At 35.2% G+C, this 25599-nt stretch overlaps 1 protein-coding gene across 1 annotated transcript in view; it reads right to left on the bottom strand.

The window, feature by feature from the left end:
- Alms1 (ALMS1 centrosome and basal body associated protein) overlaps positions 1-25599 on the bottom strand; it is a 202233-nt gene that overhangs the window by 145128 nt on the left and 31506 nt on the right. Inside the window, exons 4-8 of the mRNA XM_077791989.1 lie at positions 14790-14985; positions 7871-7988; positions 5988-6471; positions 4476-4592; positions 414-504 (exon numbers count right to left, since the gene is read on the bottom strand). Coding sequence (XP_077648115.1) covers positions 414-504; positions 4476-4592; positions 5988-6471; positions 7871-7988; positions 14790-14985 — 1006 coding nt within the window. The remainder of the gene's footprint in view (positions 1-413; positions 505-4475; positions 4593-5987; positions 6472-7870; positions 7989-14789; positions 14986-25599) is intronic.

Here is a 25599-nt window from a genome sequence, read left to right as displayed (position 1 = left end):
AGTAAGCTACGGCTGGAGATAATGATTTTATACTGCTGTCAGCCTAGGGAAACCTAAAACCTAAGGGGCTGTTGGTGTTAGCCCTGCAATCCAAAGGCCAGAGAACCTGGAGTTCTGATGTCCTAGGGAACATGTCCCAACTCTCGAGAGAGAGAACAAATTTGCCTTTCCTCTCCCTTTTTGTTTTATCCAGGCCTCAGCCAACCAGCAGGACCCATACTGGTGAAAGCAGATCTTTCTTACTCCATTTACTTATTCAAATCTCCTCCACAGACACTTCACAAACATAACCAGAAATAATACTTTATCAACTATCTAGGTATCCCTAACCAAGTTGCTAGAAAGTTTATAGCAAGGTATTTTTCACAAGCTAACCATAAGGAAGACATTTACTAACTCCTTTTTCTACATACCTGCTAAATGTTGGGGAGTCTTTGGCACAGTATCAAGAGACACCCTCAACATTCTGAGATTTGAAGCATGGTAATCTGACTCTCTGATTGGCTCATGAGGAACAAATGGAGGCAAAACAGATGAAAAAGACTCACAAATGCTCAGATTAGAATGAACTACCTAGGAAAAGAGAAAAGAAGAAAAGATTAATTTCAGTCTTTACCTGTTAAAAAACAAACCTCATTATTATAAAAAATGAACTCATAGTAGTCAACATTTACTTATAATCAATATACTCAGCTCTGCTGAAATCATCCACAATCATATATACTTAATTCATATATACTCATATATTGTTTGGTTTGGTCAAAGTCTGAGAAGATCTACAAATCATCCTGTGGGTTTAAAATCTGCCTTATAGAATATTACAGATAGTAGGCCCAAAAGTCTTCTGTTACCTAAGTTTGCTCCTTATAATAACCACCATTAAAATATTTGAACCATGATATTATTCTTGACAAACTCAAGAATTTTCTTAAGGGGAGAAGTGTGCTGTGGGAAAAAAAGAGTACAGACAGAACAGTAATATTTCTAGACATTCACAAATATTTAGAGGAAAAAATCAGAGCATCAAAGAACTACAAGAGTGCTGATTTATCAAACCCCCAAAGTCCTCAAACTTCATGAATCAAAAGTAGCTGGGAGCCGGGCACAATGGCACATGCCTGTAATCACAGAGGCTCCAGAAGCTGAAGCAGGAGGATAGCAAGTTCAAAGCTAATCTCAGCAAAAACGAGGCACAAAGCAACTCAGTGAAACCCTGTCTCTAAATAAAATACAAATAGGGTTGAGAATGTGGCTCAGTGATTGAGTGCCCCTGACTTCAATCCCCAGTAACAAAAAAAAAAAAAAAAAGAAAAAACCTAGCTGGGAATATAAGTTGATAATGAAGTAAAAGTTAATTGCTGAAAAGAAGTCCCTAATGTTTCAGCAGATCCAAATATTTTTCCTTGATAGAAAATACAATCATTATTGATGACTTTAATACATAAAGTATAACTTTTCACCAAATTCAATTGTATATGAAAACATATACAACTTTTACGTTTTGTAAGTCCCTAAAAAGATTGGTCTAGTTATACCCTCTCAAGAAGGCGTCTAAAAATGCACATAAGCACAAAGTGTTCTATCCTCTTTTATCATTTTTGTCAATTCTCAGGAAGTTGTCAGGGTGTGAAAATGAATATTCTACATCTACTACCTATACAGTTTTCTCTAGATTATTAGTTCTCAAATGAGGAAGATCTTGCACCTTGCAAAGGGATATTTCACAAGGCCAGGAGACATTTTTCACTGTTATGACTTGGGGAGAAAAGAATGCTGCTGATATCTAGTGAGTAAAGGCCAGAGATGCTGCAAGACACCCTAAAATACACAGAATAGATCCCCCCCCCCCAGAAAGAATTACCTAATCCAAAATAATGATGCTGCCAAGGAGCCCCACTCCACATACAGCATTGTTTTCAATTATTCCACTCCTAAGTAACTCTTTTGAAATATAGTTCATTAATATAAACATATATGATATACATAGATACTGTATATGTATTTAACAGTAATTTTTCACCTCAGCTTCGAAATACAAAAAGAAACTTCTATCATGATGTTGACTTCAATAAAAATTTCATTATAGCAAAACTTCAAAACATAGAACTATTAGAGAAAGTAATCCAAAATAAAATGTAGAGTGAAAAAAGATGGGAAGTATTGAAAATATAAAAACTTCATTACTAATTGAAAATTGGAGGAATCAAGAAGAAAATCTCAAGATTTGTTTTGTTTCCCACACTTAAATCCACAATGAAGAAAGAAAGATAGATGACAAAGAAACTAGAAAAAGTGCTAATATTTCTATAAGAACTTAGGAAGTCAACTTTCATCTGATCAGTCTGATTATTTTTATATAAAGTTGAAATTGAGACGATGATAATCTTCACAAGAAAACCTCATGTAAAAATACCATAAGGGCCTGACTCAAGGCAATTAATATTAGGAACCAAAAAGAGATGATACCATCTATACAGAGACAGGCATTTAAATCTCGAGAAGAAACTAGGTGTTCAAGCAGGTAGGGAGGGAAGGAAAGGGAAGAGAAGGGAAGGGAAGGAGGAAAAGAAAAAAGGAAGGGGAATAAAGAAAACAAATCTAAGACTGAACCTTATGTAATTTTTTGAGTTAACCAAAATAAGTGATATTAAAATCGTATTTTATTACATACTGCTATCAAGAACAAGGAGAAACTTGTTACACACACACACAGACAGACACACACACACACACACACCAAGCAGCATCTGACATTGAAAATGATAGAAGAGTAGGAAACCACTGGTAACAGACAGGCACCATAAGTGCTCTATACCTTACCTTATTTAATATGGAAATATATGAGATTGATTAGATCAGGAAAGTCAGCCTCCAAAGTCATTTGCTCAAAGCACAAGGTTTAAGAAAGTAAATGAACTGGATTTTTAAATTTTATTTATTTATTTGTTTGTTTATTTTTTAAATATTTATTTTATTAGTTTTAGGTGGACATAATATCTTTATTTTATTTTTATTTGGTGCTGAGGATCGAACCCAGTGCCTCACGTATACCAGGCTAGCACACTACCACTTGAGCCACATCCCCAGCCCTTATTTTTTTTATTTTAATTTTATTTATTTAGTTATTTTTGCACTACTGGGGATCAAACCCAGGGCTTGAGCATGCTACGCAAGTTCTCTATCATTGAGCTACACTTCTATATTCTTATCCTTAAAAAATAAATTGACTGAAATTTGACCCCAATCTTTATGCCCTTTTCACAGCTCTAAGCTATATCACAAATAAGTAGCTACTCAATCACTTAGAAGAACAATTAGTAGATATCAAAGTAAGTAAAGGAGTATGAATGACTAGTCTTAAGAGACAGATGAGGAGAGCAAGGAAAAATCCAAGGAGCAGGCAAATCCCCTGAATGCATGATGAGCCATACAGAAAGAGTACTATCATACCTGGTATGATATGATTTCTTTTTCAAATAAAAATACTTGAATATTCTAATACCTATTTCAAGGCTTGTACACTGATTGTTTCTTGGCCTTTTTTTATATATTTTTTTAGATGTTGATGGGCCTTTTTTTTACTCATTTATTTATATGTGGTGCTGAGAAGCGAACCCAGTGCCTTACACATGCAACCACTCTACCACTGAGCCACAACTCCAGCTCCAACTTCTTAGCCTTTTGGCTAAGATCAAAGCCAATACATTGAAAACCAGCAGAAGGAAGCACAATCATTTGAATGTCCCTGTAAATGCATCTAATCTTAACACTGTCCCAAAGACTTGCTGCTGCATGACATGAATTAGGATGCCTCAAGATAAAAGGCCTATGAGCTCCAAAAGATGCTCTTTCCAAGACACCACAGAAATTACTAGGTCTTATGGTTTATAAAACATAAACATTTCTTTTATGCCAGCCTCTAACAACTTAATGGAGCATATTGATGGATATCAGAAGAAGACCAGGTTACAAGTCACCCATTAGTGTTACGAGATGTTTAATAATAGGTCCTTTACTTTCATTATCATCTTTTCACTAAAATATTCCTTTACGCAACAATAAGAAATGTCAAAGAGAAACACTTACAGGCTTTTCAAAATTGCTTTCCTCCTCAGATAGTAGTTGTGAAGTATGTTGCCAGGGCAGAGAGCTATCACAAAGATCATCAAGCAAATTCTCTAAAACTTCCAGCTCACCATACTCACCAGTCAAATCACGTTGATCACATGTCTAGAAATAGTAAAAAGCAAAATAAAGACAAATACAATTTCCTGGAATAATACCTGAAAAGACCATGTTTCCCACAACTATCATTTTTTTTTTATTTTGTTTTAGTTGTAGTTGGACACAATACCTTTATTTTATTTTTACGTGGTGCTGAGGATCAAACCCAGGGCCTCACATGTGCTAGCGAAAATTCTACCGCTGGGCCACAACCCCAGCCCCCCAACAAGTATCATTTTATTGTGTCTCACCTCTCTTTGTAGGTCAGCAACACTTTCACTGCATACAACATCATTTTCATCTAGGCTACAGCATTCAGTATCATTATCCATAGTAATGTCATCAGAGTCAGCCTTCTCCTGAAGTTCCTCTACAAAACAGGAGTCATTTTGCATAACTCTATGTATGGTAAAAATGGACTCAGTTCCCACAGGCCAAGGTATTTTCCCTCGGTCTATATCAGCTTTCAGCAATGTCTCTTGGCTGACTACAATTAATGACGCATCATCAGTCAGTGGTAAAGCACCTAATGACTTTGCATCACACGCCACCAAGGTTGCTGAAAAGCTCCTTCCTACAGCTGCAAGAGGACCTTCAATGACATTACTAGAGTTTACATTCTTACCCAAATTATAGTCTGAGGAATCAGCAACTTCTTCAAAGGTTTGCTGCTTTAAATCTTGTAAAACCAAAGAATCTGAAGTTGATACTTTCATTGAATAAATAATGTTTGAAGATCCTACCTTCTCTGCAAGGTCAAGAGCAGAAACAGACTTTATCTTCCCAGTGGGAAGAAATGGTTCATTGCATATATCATGCTGAAATACAGCTGATTGTGTTTTGCCAAGACCAACAGCCTGGTCGTAAGGTTTTCCACTTAAAAAAGCAGATGACTTAAGCTCTGGAATAACAGAAAGTAGCTTAATGAACATTTTCTGAGGAGAATTAAGGGGTGATTTTAAATTTGGATACCAACATAGGGAACTATTATCATCATCATTTTTATGCAACAATGGTTGTGAAACTTCTGGTTCAAATTCCCCAGAAGTAGACTGATAATTTGGAAACTTAAGTGTATCAAACAAAGAGTTTTCATCAATATAATTTAATGAGGAAAGATCTGGACTTTTTGATTCTCTCTTGTGGCTGTCATCTGTTAAAGACTTACTGATGCCATTTTGGATTTCACTTACTGTACTCACTTTCTCGGAAGGCTCAATAGAGGCAATAACTGCCTCAAAGGCTACACTTTCAGTAGCAATGACATTTTTCTCACCAAAAGCAGATGTTTCCTTTTGGTTTCTTTCCTCTTGAAAATACAGTTGTACTGATGTCTCATCCAAGTTGGATGCAGGTGTCTGAAGGGGACCACCAGAAGCTTCCATCTTAGAGATATCATGTCCTCCAGAGAGTATATGTGCTTCTGAAACTTTTACAGAATTATCAGGAACTACAACATTCCCAACATACTTTACATCTAAAGATCTGGGATGCACCTCTGAAGATAGCAAATTATTTGTAGACTCCTTTTGTTTAAAACATTGAGATAATTCTTTCTGTAGACCTCCTTCAGTTCTTTCATATCCCTCCAAAGAATTCACCTTTTGTTTCACCTCATTCTCAGCAGAAGAACTTAAAAACACACTCTCAAAATTATGACTATCAGATGTCAAGGGAACTGCTTTTCCTCTTCTTTCCAACAAAACTCGCAAGAAAGAATATGACATTTTATTATCATAAGCAACTTCATGTGGAAAAGAAACATGGTCCTTATTGGTTAGACCTGGTTCTGTCTGCTGTAAAGGCTCCTGTTCCCAATGCACATGTAAACCAGAAGCATTAAAACTGTCACTTCTTTTAGGAGCTATATTTTCATCACTAATATCAGATAAAGTTGAAACTGAAACTTGATCTTTATCAGCAAAATTGTTTCCTGGCTGCTGTATGTCTTTTTGTGTCTTCCATGACATATATGAACAAAGAGCATCATAATTATCAGAATCTTTGGGGATTTTCAGTTCATCAACAGTGTTGGATGAAGTATTCTCTTTATTATTCTCTTGTTCAGGAGATAAAAAAGAGCGCTGAGACCCAATGGCTGTGCTGCCTGTAAGTACGTGCTGAGATACACTAAAGCAACTGTTAACTAAGTCTGAAGATACTTCTGAGGTAGCCTGGTACAAAGCTTCACTAACTTCCGATGGCCGAGAAAACCATTCAATGTCTTCAGTCTTATCAGGGATTCCTCTGAAAATATATAATCATATATAACTAAGTAATACTTTAATAACATTTAATTTTTAAGCACTAAAATAAAAATACAAAACTGATATTTCACTGATATCAATTTTATTTGAAAGTATGTAAAAAAACAAATTTTGAATTCCATTAAAGTGGCTAACAACAGAATAAAGCAAAATCTTTGTAAACACAAGGCGAACTATTGAAACTATGATCCTGATATTATCTCAGACTTCTCCTAAACAAAACAGAATCTGATTTTCATATTATCAAAAAAAGTTTTTTAATGAAAAATTCAAAATAGTCTTTTTAGCTTTACTATTTTAAATATTTAGTTTGTCACCTACTATGTATTAATTTATTTACCAGTCTTTATTATTCTTGTGAAAACCATTTCAAGAGATACATTCCCAAAAAAATACCATAGTAACTTAATCATAGGTTGACAATCAAACGTGTAGAGAGCACTTTTCAATAAAGTTATTAAAACTAAATATACAGCATAAGGGCAGAGCTTACTTTTTACATTCTACGCATCTACAGTGTTGTTTGTTTTGCACTGCTGGGGATCAAACCCAGGACCTCATACATGCTAGGCAAGTGTTCTACAACACTGAGCTATAACCCTAACCCAATATCTATAGTTTTTAATTTAAGGTGGATTTTTCTTTCAGTTCTAAAAGCAGGAGAATTATATTCTTGAATAAGTTTAATTTTGTTTTAAGGAATTCCAGACTTTTTTCCCATTATGATTACTCTAAAGGACTTTGGAATATGTTATAAAACTTCATATTCACAGACAAGGTAAAGGGTTGAGGTTGGAGTTGTGGTTCAATGGTAAGTGCTCACCTAGCACATGTGAGGCCCTTGGGTTTAATCCTCAACACCACATAAAAATAAATGATAAGTAAAATAAAGGAATTGTGTCCAACTACAACTGAAAAATAAATATTTTTTTTAAAAAAAAGAAATAGAAATCATTAAAAAAAGAGATTAAGTAGGCAGATTCAATACCAATTGATCAAAATGAGAGTGCAGAACAAGTAATCTAGAAATGAATACTTTTTTGAAGAATGAAAGTAAGAAGAAGGGAAGAAATGATGGTAGCACACATATGAGAAAGTTGGTAAAAAGGAAATTACAGTGTGCCTTATAATTAAAATATGCCTTAAATACTAGAATATATTGGAAATTATTTTAAAATAAACTAGTCACCTGCACATCTCTAAACATACATTACCATGCCAAATTAATATACACATTTACCACCTTACTACCACCTTCAGAGTGTGTACTAATATCTTACCTCTAATTCAAAGTCCTGCCTTGGCCTGAAGTCATAAATATTAGAAAGAACTCATGATAAGAGTAGAAAGGGTAGAGGAAAATAAATAAACCATCCTACCTCAGAGGTGCAAAATCTAGTTGACTTTGGTGAAATAAGGAATCAGACCCAAGTTCCTGGTCTTGTGTCAAACACGTCAGCAAAGGCAAATCAGGAGAAGCAAAGTTATCCTGTATGACTGTAAAATTTCAAATATAAAAATGCTGAGCAATATAAAAATGGATTGTTTAGCTTACACATGTAATACTTTATAAAGTACTTAAATATACTGCTAACTGGACATTTCTACAATCATTAGAATAAAAATATGATAATAGCAGCTACCATTTATTGGGCCTAGCAAGATCCAGACACTTAACATACAATATTTCATTTAATCCTCAGGACAGGTACAATTATATCTACATAATACATGAAGAAACATAATTTCCAAACTTAAAAAGTATTATGGAATCTGGCTGGGCACAGTGGCGCATGCAAGAAATCCCAGCGGTATGGCAGGCTGAGGCAGGAGGACAGTGAGTTCAAAGACAGCCTCAGCAAAAGCGAGGCACTAAGCAACTCAGTGAAGCTCTGTCTCTAAATAAAATACAAAATAGGGCTATGGATATGGCTCAGTGGTCAAGCACCCTTGAGTTCAACCCCTGGTTACCCACCCCAGGGGAAAAAAAAAAAGGTATTAAGAAATCTATTCACATTCAAACAGCTTAAGTGCCAATGATATTTGAACCTAAGCATTCTAACTTTTAGCCAGTACAACACTATTTGTTTCATAACTATTTTCAGTGTTTCTTTCAATTTTAAGTAATATAAAGACATATCCATTACATTAAAGTGTGGCCAAGGAACTCCTAGGTCCTAAGACACTTTTAAAAGATACCTAGATTCAAATTTATATTTTAAGTAATATTAAAATATAATTTGCCTTACTCACTCTCATTCTCTTAAAAGGGAACAGTGGCATTTTCTATGACATGTATGATACAGCAACAGATTGAATGCAGAAGTAGTTATGAGTATCTTGCTGTCTTCTAAGTCAGATATTAAAGTTAAGTAAAATAAGGCTACTCATAAATATTTTTGCTTTGGAAAATAATAATTTTCTACAAAACTGCACTTTGTGTTAATATACAATGAGGAATTTTCAGCTTTACTATTTTAAATATTTACTTGCTATTTTTAAATGAATCATTAAATATTTTCTCAATTTCTGTTTTAAGGGGGTTGGAGTTATGGCTCAATGGTAGAGCACTTGTCTAACGTGTGAGGCTCTGGATACAATCCTGAGTACCACATAAAAATAAAAAAATAAAAGTATTGTGTTCATCTATAACTAAAAAACTAAATTAAAACATAGATTTCTATTTTAAGTCCCCTAACGTGGAAATTATCAATAACCCACATAAACAAAAGCTTGTTGGAGCTACCAATAATTTTAAAATGTGTCAAGGATGCCAATTAGCTAAAAAGTTTGAAAACTATTGCTTTAAATGAAAAAATTCTTGTGATTTCCTGTCAACTTCAATCATATTCATGACAATGCCCTTAGATACCTATGAACGAGGAACTGGGAGTACACCTCAGTGGTAGAAAACTTGACTAGCATGCATGCACAAGGCCCTGGGTCAAATCCCAGTGCTACAAAATAAATAAAGTTAATTTTACAATACGCATAAACTAGGTACTAAGTTCTTACTCTTTAACAGTTGTACAATACAAAACAAAAAATTAGCCATGCGTGGTCATGCACACCTATGGCTCAGGAGGCTGAGGCAGGCAGATCACGAGTTCAAAACCAGGCTCAGCAAAAGCAAGGCATTAAGCAACTTAGTGAGACTCTCTCTCTAAATAAAACACAAAATAGGGTTAGGGATGTGGCTCAGTGGTCAAGCGCCCGAGAGTTCAATCCTCTGCCCCCCTGCAAATTAAATATCAATGGAAACAAAAAAAAAAAAAATTTATTTAAAATTATCTTGATGAGTGGTATTTTGCTAAGCTAAATTGCTTTCTCAATATGATGCAATATTGACTGCCCGACTATAATTTCTTAATTTCAGAATGCCTGCAATATTGCTAGGTGCAATGGCTCACACCTGTAATTCCAGTGACTCAGGAAGCTGAGGCAGGAAGATCACCAGTTCAAGGCCAGCCTCAAGCAACTTAGTGAGGCCCAGAACAACTTAGGGAGACCCCATCTCAAAATAAAACATAAAAAAAGGGCTGGGAATGTGATTCAGTGGTTAAGCACCTCTGGGTTCAATCCCTGCTACCAAACAACAACAAAATAATCAGAATTCCTGCAATACTATGTATAAAAGGCAGTCTCCACCCTCTCACCACTGTTTACCTTGAAATTACTGCAAACCAAGTGTTATGATTTGGATATGAGGTGTCCCCCACTAAGCTCACTGTGACAGACAATGCAGAAAAGCTCAGAGGTGAAATGTTAGATTATGAGATCTGTAATCTCGTCGATGATTACTAGGTAGTAACTATAGTCAGGTCACTAGGGGCCTGCCCTTGGGGATTATATATTTTGTTCCTGGCTCCTTTTGATAAACCCAGCCTAATTCCCTCCTAAGATTAGGAGCCATCTTGCCACAAAGGCATGAAAAGTTAATTTCGGCTTTACTATAAATTACTGCAATTTCTAAACTTGCTTGGAATGCCTGCCCGTGCCTTAAACTCACCCATGCCTGGTTTTCCCTAACCAGATAGCAACCCTCTCTGAAACTTAGTGGCACCTCATAAATTCTGGCTTTCCCTGGCCAGATAACAACCCTCTCTGAAGCTCTAATGGCGCCTCATAAATTCCAATGTTGGGATCTAATTTATTCCCTAAGTACTGAACGAGTAGATCATTAATCAGCCTTTGGGTTATACTTGTCAAAATTGTGTTATCTGTAAGTTCTCAAGACACCCCCCTCTTTTTGTAACTTTCTGGACTATAAAGCTGTGCTCCTAGAGCTGCTGTCTTCTGTTCCCACGACTTTTGGGAGAGACAGCCCCAGATGGTCTGAATTACAAGCTAGCTTTAATTTGATTTCAATTGGAGTTGGTGGTCTTTTCTTTGCATTGTGGTTTAACCCTTTATGCTCTACACAGCTAAGCACTTTTTCACCACTCTTCTGCCTGATGCTCTGCCTCACCTTGGGCCCATAGCAGTAGAGTCTGACCATCCTGGACTGAACCTCTGAAACTATGAGCCCAAAGAACTCTTCTTCCTCTAAAAGTTGTTCTTACCAGGTATTTTAGTCATAGTTTAAAAAGCTGACATGCCATGTTTCACGGAGCCCTTCACTTTACATACCCATGTACACTTTTCTATCAATTTATTTATTTATTTCAGTACTAGGGATTGAACCCAGGGGTACTCTACCACTGAACTACATCTCAGCCCTTTTTATTTTTTATTTTGAGATAGGATCTGGCTAAATGGCTCAGGATAGCCTCAAATTTGTAATCCTTCTGCCTTAGCCTCCCAAGTAGCTAGATGTGCCTGTATACTCTCATACCCTTGCACACTTTATCTATCAGAACTCCTCACTCTCTTGTTTTCATTTTTGGTCTGTTTGTTTTCCATAAAAATTGTCAGCTCTACCTCCGCTTTGTTCACAGATATATCCTCAACGGTTAAGCTAAGTATCTGTATACTTAGTAGATATTCAAAACAGAAGTATTTATTTACTGAATCAACTAATTAAAAATGAGAAATTGATAAATACTGATGTTACCATCAGGAACAACTGATATTTTTTTCCTTTGGCCTTTGACTTAGAAAATCAGTCTTAAACTTTCAAAATAGATGTTCTTTACCCCTTGAAGAATGATGAAGATTTTTTAACATAGTCACCAAATATTCTAGGGTTAATGCTAAAGGGGGGAACCTTGGGCAAGTATAAAAATGTACTGTCCAATTAAATGCTGAGCATTTAAAGAATCTAAGAATCTTTTCTAAAAAATATTAAGAGTTCCCGGGGCTGGGACTGGGGCTCAGCGGTAGAGCACTTGCCTAGCACATTCGAGGCCCTGGGTTCAATCCTCATAAAAATAAATAAATAAAATAAAGATATTGTGTCCAACTACAGCTAAAAAATAAATATTTTTAAAAAATATATTAAGGGTTCTCCTTAATCAGGTTCCAAACCTACAGAAATCCATATTATCTTTTATTTTTACTTTTCATATAATATATATTTTGAGATTTTTTTTAATTTTTTTAGTTGTAGATGGGATATAATACCTTTATTTTATTTGTTTATTTTTATGTGGTGCCGGGGATTGAACCCAGTGCCTCACACATGCTAGGCAAACTTTCTACCACTGAGCCGCAACCCAGGCCCTATGAGATGCATTTTTAAGAACTACAAGTACCACTGAGCACGCAAGGCTTCTGGCTACATAAATATAGCTTATTCATATCCATCAAAATTTTTTCCCTTCAATTTTTTTAAATTTGTTCTTTTTAGATATAGATAACAGTAGAATGTATTTTGACATACATAAATGAAGTATAATTTCGCATTCTTGTGGTTATACTTGATGTGGAGTTACACTGGTCATGTATTCATACATGAATATAGAAAAGTTATGTCCAATTCATTCTATTGTCTTTCTCATTCCCATCACCCCTTTCCCTTCATTCCCCTCTGTTTAATCCAATGACCTTCTATTCTTCCCTCCCCATTCCCCTTATTGTATGTTAGCATCTGCATACAGATACAACATTCAGCCTTTAGAAATCCTTATTATCTTAAATAACTAAGTATAACTTAGAAAGAGCAAGTAATAAATAAATTATAAGCAGCATTTCAGCATATTGTTAAATATTTAACACTATTCCAAGATGGAGTTGGAGAGTTAACCCAGGTAAATAGGAAAATGTATTTTCTAAAGGAACAGGCCAGAGTTAACAAGTGATAAATCTCACATGCATGGCATATATATGTGCTTAAGTGGTATGGCCCAAGCCTTTTTCTTACACCTTTCAACTGCTTATTTCCTCACATTTAGACAACTGCTGACAGCCTTGATTTCTCTTTTATTTAACCCTTCTGTCATCATCAGTAATATTCGCCACAGGTGAGAACCTAAATACCCAATGACAGAATTAATGCATAACAAAATAGTAAAATGGAATATACTCTAGCCATCAGATCCAGGGATCTACTCAATAATTTTAAATGTTCTATTTTATCTCTAGTAAGTGAGAAACTGGAATTATACTACTTTACATTTTAAAACATTATAGAAGTCACAGTATAGTCTCAACCCTACTAAAATTTATTACGGAATTTTGCTTGATACTTTGCTGTGACACAAAACTCACTTTTTTGTTGTTGTTATTAAGCCTCTTTTAGAAAATCCTTTCTTATATCAGATTGAAAAAAGCCCCCTATAAGTGCTGTATTCTCATTTTAACTCCTATAAACATGTCTGCAAACATTTTTTGCAAAGACAGAGTAAATATTTTAGGTTTTGTTGGTCACAGTGGACTATCACTTATATTTTGTTTTTACAATCGTTTAAAAATAAAAATGGGTTTGTAGCTCAGTTGGTAGCACATGTGAGGTACTAGGTTTGATCCTCAGCACCACATAAAAACAAATAAATAAAATAAAGATATTGTGCCTGTGTACAACTAAAAAAAAATATTTTAAAAAATAAATAAAAATGGCTGGAGATATAGCTGTGAGGCTCTTAGGTTTAATAGCAAGCACTGAAACAAAAAAGGAAAGAAAATAAAAATGCAAAAACCATTCTTAGCTCACAAATACTACAAAATCAAGCCTTGATCTGGGGGCTTTCATTTAGATTCTTGCCCTACAGACCATTATAACACTCATCCTAGGGTACTACTGTTTTGTTATTAAGTTATCTTCTCAGAAAAAGTAGATTTCATCTATCTATCCATAGAATCAAACAAGTAGACATTTAAGATACTTGTTACATAAATAAATGAATGAAAAATAATAAATGAGTTGCCAGGGAGGGAGAGGGGAAGTGCTGGGGAATTATACTGGCTAAATTATATTGTTATATTGTGTGCATGTATGAGTATATAACAACAAATCCAATTACCATATATAACCCATAAGGCACCAATTTTTAAAATGTGGGAAAAAATGAATTGCTTCCTCTTTAGCATGACAGCCTTTCAAATATTTGACCATCCTTTCCCCCTTACCCCACCCCTTTCATCTACTATGATTTTCACCTCTCCAACAACAGTACTTTAATTTTGTCAACATGTTAAAATGTGGACTTAAATGACTTTAATGATCTACATCATAGAATACTTTAGCACTAACATCTTGATTTAGATAATATAAGTTTATGTTTGAAAAGAACTTGCTGAATCAAATCCTATCACACTTCTCTACAAAATTCTATAAAATCATTTCAGTTAATCCCTTGATGATGTGAAAGGTGCATAAAAGCTTATCTTTTTAAAACTAATAAAACTGTTCTAAACCTAACAAAGGAAAGTAGTAAGATCTACCTGAGTTAAGCCATTTAACCTCTCTATCTCAGTTTTTTGGTCTCAAAGCTGAAGATAATAACCTAAGTCTTAAAAAATTCTCAGAATTGAACAAGATAAATACAGACATTTGTTTGTTGGTTTTGGAAACATGGAATCTCCACTGCTGAGAGAACCAGTCAAAGAATAATATCTCCATTACTCAAGAACAACTCTACCAATTCAAGATCTGAACAGGCATACCCACTAAAGAGGAAGTGCACCTTTCTGCTTTCTATGAGCACTGGGGCATGATAAAATGAAGGGTAAATGCACATTTGCCATAACTAGACCAGCTGGCCAGTGTAGAAAACAAAAAACAAACGAATCCCTTGAGTAGAACTCTATAGAGCTCCTCAACTCAAAAAGGATTTACTTATGTACAGGACTAACAGTCCCCCCAAAACTACTTTACAAATGTGAGGTATTACTACTAGTTAAAAAATACAAAGGCATTACCTAGCAATGGAGAACATAAGAGATTTCTGTTTCGTTCCTTTACATGTTCTTCTGACTGGGTCAATATACCTTCCTCCAAAGACGGGAACTCTATCACTTCAGACCCTTCCGCTCCAATGTTAATTCTGGTCTGTGATATATCCAAGCTTTGAGAAGAGTCCATTTCTTGAGGAAAATAATTCCAAGATTCTGTTCTCTATAACAGTAATTTTAAAGGAAAACATGCCACATCATTAAGTGAGTTAATATACATATTAACATTTAAATTAAAATGTCCATCCATGAGTATTTAGCTTCCTATTTTATGACATTCTCCTAAATAAGTGGAAAAAGTAAAGCTGTTCTTTCTGTGTTTCTTACGTTATTGACTACACTTTCTAATACTAATCATTTCTTAAAGTCCTAAAGAATCGTTGGTGTTTCTGCTATGTTTTAAGTTAGTTCTGTTTCTGCTGTGTTTTAAGTTAGTTCATTAAATCAATGGATTTGGCTCTACATAAGAAAATTTTAGAATTTAATTACAACAAAACTGAAAAAATTTTCCAAACATAAAGGTACAGTACTCTCTACATGTGATCACTTTACTAGTTTCTAGTATTATGGTACCATCCATGAATAGTGATACATTTGTATCTTTTAAAATACTTACTCTTGCATTAGCAGCTTGATTCAGAATTTTGATCTTTAAACTATAGTAAAAGACTAGTATTCCTACTTTCAATTCATCACACTAATAATTTATTAAAATTAATAAGCAATAATAAACTATTTTTAATTAGTAAAAGTAACTAGAAAATGTAATTTAAAACTATATAAACCCTAAATATAAAATTCAGGCTTAAATATTTGATTTCTAGTTCTTAAAAACAAAAACAAACCCATAAAATTGCTGTCAAACTGCTATAAAAGTTTCCAACAAACACTTCCTCTCAATTTCTATACTTATTCTTTTTGACCAGGTGGGGTGGGGTTGGGGGAGTGGTGTTGGGACACGACTAGGAATTGAACTCAGAGGAGCTTAACCACTGAGCCATATCCTAGCCCTTTTTTAATCTTATTTAGAGCCAGAGTCTCTCTGAGTTGCTTAGTGCCTTGCTAAGTTGCTCAGGTTGGCTTTGAACTCAGGATTCTCCCAAAGTGCTGGGATTACATGCATGCACCTCTGTGCCCAGCTGTACTTACCTCTTTTTATTTTCAGTTGTAGATGGACATAATATCTATATTTTATTTAATTATTTTTATGCGCTGCTGAGGATCAAACCCAGGACTTCACATGTGCTAGGATGTGCTACCACTGGGATATACAACCCCAGATCCTATACTTACCTCTTGACAGAACAGTAACAAGCAATTCATGAACTGGCACCACATTAATTAGTATCATTGAATTAAAGTTGAATTAAATACTGAAAGTAACCAATTTTAAAGGTGTTTTCCTCTCATGTTTGATATTAGTTAATAAGTACATTTTTCCAATCCTGCTATGAAAAGTATTCTTTCATTGTCATTTTTAAATAATTTAGAAATAAGTAGTAACTTTTATCAAACTACACTGTAGCAGCTTTCTTTTCCTTATTTCAACTTAAGTATAGCAATAAATTGCTTTATATTAAAACATCTTTGTATTGATTTATAAATTATATTTACTAACATTATTATTTTCATAGATAGTCATAAATAAGATTAATTAGCATTTTAGAATGTTTTGCTTTACTTTCTAACTTTTCTATATTTTTTAATACAAGAAAATTCAATATTCCTTAAAAATGTAAATATTTTCACTAGTAAATTTATTAGGTCAAAGAGCCGTAGCTAATACTATTTCTCAATTCCTTTTTTAACTATACTAGTCCAGCTTTTTAAAATATAAAATCTACTCATTTTTCTTTTTCTTAATTATAATTGCTAGGAATACATTTATTTTTCCATATTTCTTGAACTTAATTTTATTATACTTTCTAATTTATTTGTTTTTCCCTTTACCATGCTTCCTCAACTTGCAGTTTTTCATTATTTATCTAAAATCTTTGGATTCAATTTTACTTTAAAAACATGGATGGCATTGGTTTTTATTATTTTGAAAATAGTCCATTAGTGGACTCTGTCTTCTTCCTTAACCCACTCAAATGCTTTTAAGAGAATATTGACATATTTTTACTTCTAGATAACATAAAAGCCATAAGAACAAGATATATTATAATTTAGAAAGATTTTCACATTTTCCAACAAGACTCTTAAAAATCTTGGAGAAGATATTTTCAGTATTTAAGTGCATTAGTAAAATGCTTATTTAGTAAAGATTTTAAAAGAAACTCAACTACCCACACATAGTATAAGTTATATAAATATATACAAAGAAAAAAGATTGGAAAGAAATATTTTAAAATATTAATAATACTCATCCATGGCTGTGGAACTACAGAATAGTAGACCCTTGACATCCCAAATTATCTCAACCACTTTTATGATAAATTAGTCAAATATACAACATGAAATTGATGCTAAAAATACATTTTTTACCTTTCTAATACTTGAAAATTAAATCTGAGAATAATTAATTGTAGGGTTTTTCTTCCTCTACTTTGAGAATACTCCATTCACTAGGGGATAGTGGGCCAATGTAAGGTTTTAAAGCAAGGGGATTCCAGTTATTTTGACTCTCACTGTAACAAAATCTCTAGGCTCAAATCATCTCTCAATCTCTTTGACAATGACTGGATCTCTTAGTTCACTCTTCTCATATCCATTAGTCCTCCTACCCAACCTCTGACCTCCACAAATCACTTATTTTATTTTTATTTATTTAGTTTATTTTTTTATTTTTGGAACCAGATATTGAACCCAGGGGCACTTAACTACTGAGCCACATTCCCATTCCTTTTCATTTTTTATTTTGAGACTGACTCACTAAGTTACTTATGACCTAAGTTGCTAAGACTGGCCTTGACCTTCCAGTCCTCTTGTCTCAGCCCCCTGAGTCTCTGGGATTATACATATATGAGACACAACAATTGACTTACTCTAAGTCTTCAACATTAGTAATTCTTTAACCTCATCAAGACAAGTATTCTACCATATTTATGCTTTTCGTTATTTCTCTTATATATTTGACACATAATAATATTACATTTTATGGAATACAATATGACCCAGCATGTGTATATAATGTGTAATGATTGGATGATATGAATGGACATATCTATCACCTCCAACATGTATCTGTTTCTGTTTGTTGGGAACATTCAAACCCGTCTCCTCTAGTTATTTTGAAATATTCGCTTAACTGTTATCAACCATAGTTATCCTACTGTGATATAAAACATTAGAAATTATTCCTCCTGCTATTCAATTGCACCCTTATATGAAATAATGATCCTCTATCTCCCTCTCCACTACACCATTCATAGGCACTGGTAAGCACTATACTATTCTTTACTCCTTCCACTTATAAATGAGAACTTCTAATTCTTTATTAATTTATGATTCTTTAATCTCACACAGATAACTATCCTATCACATTTACATTTGTCATCATGTCTTTCTTATCTGTATTTCCTTCTTTACCATTGAGAATTGATGGGCATTTTTAGAATCACCACCTTACAGACGCTCTGTATCTTCTTGCCTTCTCCATTGCCTTATTTGCCAGACAAAAGCTAGCAATGGCTGAAGCTTCTCATTGCCTCAATCCAAATGGCAGCACAGTGCTAGAGAAACCCCCCCATTAGACAGACTGTTTTTTCTTTAAATTGATGACATTAAACCTCAAGGTTACTCGGTATCACCTGGAACTCCTAATACATTTTCTTGGTGAGTTAACTCTTTCAAGTGACTTCTACAGAACTCTCCTTCCTTGGTTTGAACTCGTGACTTCATCTCCTACTCCATTATTCAAAGAACAGGAACTCCCAGGTCTTCTTACCACCATATCTACAACCCCATTGCCTACTAAGATTTCTATCTTATGATGTTAAAAAAAAGAAAGACTATCAAAGTCCTTCCCATTTCATCACATTGTTAACAAAGACGTACTTTTTATTAACTTTATTTTTATTTATTTATATTTTATGTGGCGCTGAGGATTAAACCCAGTGCCTCACATGTGCAAGGCAAGCACTCTACCACTAAGTCACAACCCCAGCCCCATCATCATTTTTTCAATGATTTCCTTTCCATACTTTTTGAAAAATGTTTTTCCTACTTTCCTTCCTCCATTTTTCTCTCATTACTGAACCATTCCTCTCACCATGCAAACATGCTCATACTAACTTCTCTTCATAAATTTTAAGTAACCTCTGTTCAACATTCCTTTCCTTTCTACATTATGTATTTTGTTATAATGTTTCTATAATATAAAGAATTTTGGTATTATACCTTTATAATGTCAAAAGGCCCTCAAATCTCTAAATATATTTGATAGATATAAGGGTGACAAGTTTTCGGACAAAGTTTGAGAGAGAAGGAAAGGTTGAAGACAGAAATTTGGGTTGTATAGGTATATTTATCTTTTTTTTCCCTCTATATTATGTTGCCTGGGCTGGCTTCTACAAACTCTTGGACTCCAGCAATCTTCCTGCTTTGTCCCCCAAGTAGTAAGGACTACAACCACGTGTCACTGCACATAGCCCAAATATATTTAAAGCCTCAATGTGGATGAGAACAAAAATATTCCAATACTTTAAGCAAAAGTTAAAAACTCAAAAAGATAAATAATTCTGTTCTGGAATAGAGCAATTGCACCTGTGACCAGCTATGCATTATATGTTCACTATATTCTATTTCAATTCTTTTAAAACATCATACAAACAAAATTTTCTTCTTGCAAACCACATTTGAATCATACTCCTCAGCAACTTTCAAACTATACTTCTGGGATTTATGAGAGGAAGATAAAACAGCAAAGCATACTAAAAGAAAACTGCCAGGGAAGTAGAGAGAAAAATCAGAAAAACCCAAGAAAAGAAGTGATTTTAAGAAGTTATGCAATGATTAATATTGTCAAATGCTATTTATTACACCTAAGATGAAGATATTTTTGATGATTACGGCCTGGAGAAGTATCACTGATATCAAGATGGGTACAGGCCAGGGACACTAAACATCCTGTGATACACAGGACAGCCCCCCACACTAAACAATTATTCAGCCCAAAATGCTAGTAGTGACAAGGTCAAGAAACTCAGTTTTAGTAGAAAACATAGGCAAAAATCTTTGTGGACTAGGATGACACAAAGATTCCTCAGGATACAAGAAAGCATAAACCACAAAAGAAAAAACATCTATAAGCCAATTTCATAAAAACTTCCATTCCTTGAAGACATGGGAATGCAAAGACAAGCCAAGAGTCTCAGAGAAAATGATTACAAGATCCATATATGATAAAGGACTTGCATTTAGAATATATGAAGCATTTTACAAGCTCAACGAGAAGAAAAAACTATCCACAAAAGGAGGTGAGGGTTAAACCCTTCATTGAAGAACAAAATATGGAAGGCAAATAAGCACATAAAAACATGCTCAGTGGGCTGGGGTTGTGGCTCAGTGGTAGAGCACATGCAAGGCCCTAGGTTCAATCCTCAGCACCTCATAAAAATATATAAATAATAAAGATATTGTGTCCAACTACAACTAAAAAAATAAATTAAAAAAAAAACATGCTCAGTATCATTCGTCACTAGGTAAATACACATTAAAACCACAATGTGACACCATACATTTTAACGTGGCTAAAAAAATTTTTTTAAACTGACAATACCAAGATAGAGTAACCAGAACTCTCATAAAATTCTGGGGATTAAAGTTAGTGCAGCTACTCGTGGAAACATTTTGACCTTTTCTTATAAAGTTAAATATACAATTACCATAACAGTGAGCTAGGTATTTACTCAAAAGAAATGAAGCTGTATGTCTATTCAAAAATCTGCACGTGAACAGAATACTATTTAGCATCAAAAATTAAAGAGGACCAAATTATTGATACTTGCCACATGGGTCAATCTCAGAAGCACGCACCAAGTGAAATAAGTCTGTTACAAAAGTCTACACACTGTATAATTCAGAAGAGGCAAAAACTACAGGGGTAGAAATCCAATCAGCATGGGAATTGATAACTCAAAAAGGGACATAGAGGGCTGGGATTGCGGCTCAGCTGTAGAGCACTTGCCTAGCACAGGCAGGACCCAAGTCTGATCCTCAGCACTACATAAAAATAAAGGCATTGTGTTGTGTACATTTTTGCACCTAAAAAATAAATATTTTTTTAAAAGGGACACAGAGAGACTTCTGGGGGATGATAGCAATGTTATATATCTCAAAGGTAATTGGTGTTTACATGACCATAGTATTTCTCAAAGCTCAATGAAAGACAATATGCCTCAAAGATTGAATTTTGCTATACTTAATTTATACATCAATAACCCTGACTTTTTAAAAGGAGAGTAAGGAAAAAGGAAATAGAAACTATAGACAATTCTTGTAAATTTCACTGTAACAGGGAGCAGAATATAAAATTGAGCCACAGCTAAAAGGGAAGAGAAAGTGAGACATTTGTACTGAAGTTGTGGTGATGACAAGGTCTAACCTGTGACCACAGAATTAGTAACAAAGAGGAGGTATGAGAAGGCTAAAATGGGGTAATGAGATAAAGAACACTGAAGGCTAGATCAAAGACCTAAGAATCTCAGGTACTAGATAGTACCTTAGTCCACTTTTTCTGCTGTTAAGACAAAAAAAAAAAATCACAGATTAAGTAATTTGTTCATTGTTGACTGACTGATAATACTGGGGATTGAAGTCCAGGAACTTTACCACTCAGCTACATCCCCAGCCTTTTTTTTTTTTTTTTTAAAGAGAGAGAGAGAGAGAGAGAATTTTAATATTTATTTTTTAATTATCGGCAGACACAACATCTTTGTTTGTACATAGTGCTGAGGATCGAACCCGGACCGCACGCATGCCAGGCGAGCGTGCTACCACTTGAGCCACATCCCCAGCCCCCAGCCTTTTTCATTTTTATGTTGAAACAGGGTTTCACTAAGGTGCTAAGGATGGCCTCAAAATGCCAATCCTCCAGCCTCAGCCTCCCAATTTGTTGGGATTATAGATGTATGCCCCCAGGCCTGTCAGATTGGGTAATTTATAAACAATAGATGTTATTTGATTCACAACTGTGGAGACTGTAAAGTCCATGATCAAGGGGTTCCATCTAGTGAGAACCCTGTTAACATTATCATAACGCAATAGAAGGCATCACATAGTGGTAAAGAAATAGGGCTGGGGATGTGGCTCAAGTGGTAGTGCGCTCGCCTGGCATGTGTGCAGCCCGGGTTCGATCCTCAGCACCACATACAAAATAAAGATGTTGTGTCCACCAAAAACTGAAAAATAAATATTAAAAAAAAAAGAAATATACAAATACAAGAAAGAAAGGACTGAAGGGGTAAGCAACACAGTGGGCTAGAGGAAAGTTGTATTTCTTGCCACTCCATGACCTGGGTTTCAAATATCAGTTAATATTGCTTCCCTGAGAGATGGGTAAAAGAGGGATTTCACTAAATCTCAATACCAGACAGCCAGAGAGCCTTACAGACAGAACCTTTTGTATATTAAACAGAGAAAAAGGCAACATTAGAGCCAAGATGATAGCATTTGTGGCAGCAATACTGCTCCTTGCTGCCACAGCTCAGAGGGAGAGAAAAAGTTGAAAACTACAATGGATGACTGTAGTGCACAAAAACCTGGGATTTCAAGGGCAGCCTGTCTTAGGCTAAACCAGAGGCTATAATGTTTAGTACACAATTCCATGTAGGATGTCTCATGCATCCCATCAGTCCATGAAGCACTAAGGCAGGAGCTGTGATGACACAAACTCTGCAAGGAGGCTACAAAAAACAGGATTTCTAAGCTCCGTCCAAACATGGTCCTGGCAGGCACCTGCCCTGAGACATACTGTGCCTAACAGAACAAAAGTAAAACAGGCACAGAGATTACTGCACCCAGAACAACACAAGAGAGAGGAAAAGGAGAGCTGGCTCCCTTAATCCCTTGAGTCTACAGGCTCACAAAATCACCTGAAGGGGTTGAGGTTCTGATTACATTTGGGGACTAAGACAGGAAGCCTGGAAAAGAAGGGTCCAGGGGCAATAAAGCAGGCAAATGAGAGGCACTCCCACCCCACGAGTGAAACCCTGGGGAGACTACGGAGATACAGTCTCCCACTGTAGGTTGGCAACTGATGAGCCCTAGAGGTGCACTGATCTAATCTATCAGAGCAGTCACCACCCTGCAAAGCCCCTGAGACCTGACTAAACCTAAGTCCTACCTTTAGGAATTCCACCTATGAGAACTCCTCTCAGAGAACTCTGTAGCAGCCTCTGAGAGTGCATCAAACTGGTCAGTGTAGACAAAACTCCAACTGGCAGTACTTCCCATCCCACCCTACCTCATACTGCCAAGAAGGAAAGCTGTGAATTTTTCAACTCCAGCTGCAACTTTGTGAGCAACACAAAAAGAGGAAGGATTTAACAACTCAATGCCCCTATTTTATTCTTAGTACATACCTCCAGGAAAAAAAGAAAGAAAGAAAGACAGTTGGGCACAGACAGTGAACATATATTCTACTGACAATTTTGACCAGCTCAGTGGAAATGATTTCATAATTTTCCTCAAGGATCTCTTTTTAGCCCAGAGCAATGGTGCACACCTATAATACTAGCAGTTAGGGAAGTTAAGGCAGGAAGACCACGAATTCAATGTCAAGCTCAGTAAAAGGAAGGCATGAAGCAATTCAGTGAGACTTTGTTTCTAAATAAATTCAAAACAGGGCTGGGATGTCGCTTAGTGGTGGAGTGCCCCTGAATTCAATCTCTAGTTCCCCCCCCACCAAAAAAAAAAAAATCTCTTTTTATTTATTCTCTCTCTCTCTCTCTCTCTCTCTCTCTCTCTCTCTCTCTCTCTCTCTCTCTCTCTCTCTCTCTCCCCCCCGTGTGTGTGTGTGTGTGTGTGAACTGAATGTTTCATGAACATTTATGCATATACATGTTTCCTTTTTCTCATCTGTAGCTTTTTTTAATGTAGTTATTTTTCCTTGCCTTGTCTTTTGAGGATGAGGGGTTTTTATTAGTACATTTTGATTTAGTTTTATAATGTTTTTCATTTGTCGGTTTCTCTTGTTTCTTTTCTTCTCTCACTTCTTTATTTTTTACTAACAGCCAAATTCTATTGCTCTCTCTTGCATTCTCCCTTTAATTTTTTACTTCTATTTTTTCTTCTTCTCCCTCATAACTATCATATCCTAAATCTCTTCTGCATTCTCTCTGTTCACCTTTAGAAATTGTAAACTCTTTTCTACCTACCTGGCTCATTTTCTTTCCTCTTAATTAACTCTATTTTTTGTTGTTGTTGTTTGTTTGTTTCTTTTGGTAGTTTTAATGGACAGCATGCCTTTATTTTATTTGCTTATTTTTCTGTATGTGGTGCTAAGGATCGAACCCAGTGCCTCACACGTGGTAGGCAAGTGCTATGCCACTGAGCCAGAGCTGCAGTCCATTAACTCTACTGTTAACATCTTTTAGCACTAATTGGCTTATATATCACCTGTCCCCACCATTAATGCTGCTGCAATGATTACTTTGTGGATGCCATAGGTGACTCCTATTGTTTGATTTAATGCCAATATAATACATGATTACTTACTGCTTTTACTGATGGTAATTGCTGATCCAACCATTTCTGTTTATTGTATCAATTAACATTGTAGATGTCATAGTAGGAACTAAGTATTTAGTTCAATGCTATAAATTGTTTGCTTTGATTGTTGCAATTATTTTTCTCCTCCTAATTTGTGAGGTACTGTAACCTGCACGGACACTACAAGTTGATAGGGTAGAAATTCTGCTACTTCAGAACCACACTGTTAGATGAGTAAGCCCACAAACAATATGAAAAAGCAAGAGAACAAACCATCTCAAACAACCCAAAGGCCTCAACAACAGACTCCATGACACCACAGTGGAGGAATATCAGAGAAGGAATTTAGAAAGTTCATAGTGCAACTGTTCTACAAGTAAATGATGATGTAAGGAGTGAAATCAGAGAGAAAATACACAAGTGAAAGAACACTTCAACAAGAAGATAGAGATTCTGAAAACGAATCAATCATAAATCCTCAAAATGAAGGACTCAATAACCCAAATTAAAAATTCAATGGAAGGGGCTGGGGATTTGGTTCCAGCGGTAGCGCGCTCTCCTGGCATGCGTGCTGCCCGGGTTCGATCCTCAGCACCACATACAAAACAAAGATGTTGTGTCTGCCGATAACTAAAAAATAAATATTAAAAAATTCTCTCTCTCTCCTCTCTCACTCTCTCTTTAAAAAAAAAAAAATTCAATGGAAAACATCACCAATAGACTAGACCACTGGGAACACAGAATTTCAGTCAAAGACAAAGCATATGATGTTGAACATAGAGAAAACATATTAAGAGACCATGAATGGAATATTAAGAAATATGAGGTAGCATTAAAAGGCCAAATTTAAGATATATAAGGATAGATGAAGGCTCTGAAATACAAAGTAAGAATGCACAATCTTTTAGATGAAATAATATCAGAAAAATTTACCAGCCCTAAGAAGGAAATTGAACTTCAAATCCAGGAGGCATACAGGACTCCAAATATACAAAATTACAATAGATCCACCCCAAGGCACATTATTATGAAAATGCCAAACATACAAATACCAATAGAATTTTAAAAAGCAGCCAAAGAAAAATGAAATGGTCACATTTATATGGTAAACCAATCCAGATCT

The sequence above is a fragment of the Urocitellus parryii genome, chromosome 12 (genome assembly GCF_045843805.1).
Source record: "Urocitellus parryii isolate mUroPar1 chromosome 12, mUroPar1.hap1, whole genome shotgun sequence".
Lineage (NCBI taxonomy): Eukaryota > Metazoa > Chordata > Mammalia > Rodentia > Sciuridae > Urocitellus > Urocitellus parryii.
This window is presented reverse-complemented; position numbering and strand designations above follow the sequence as displayed.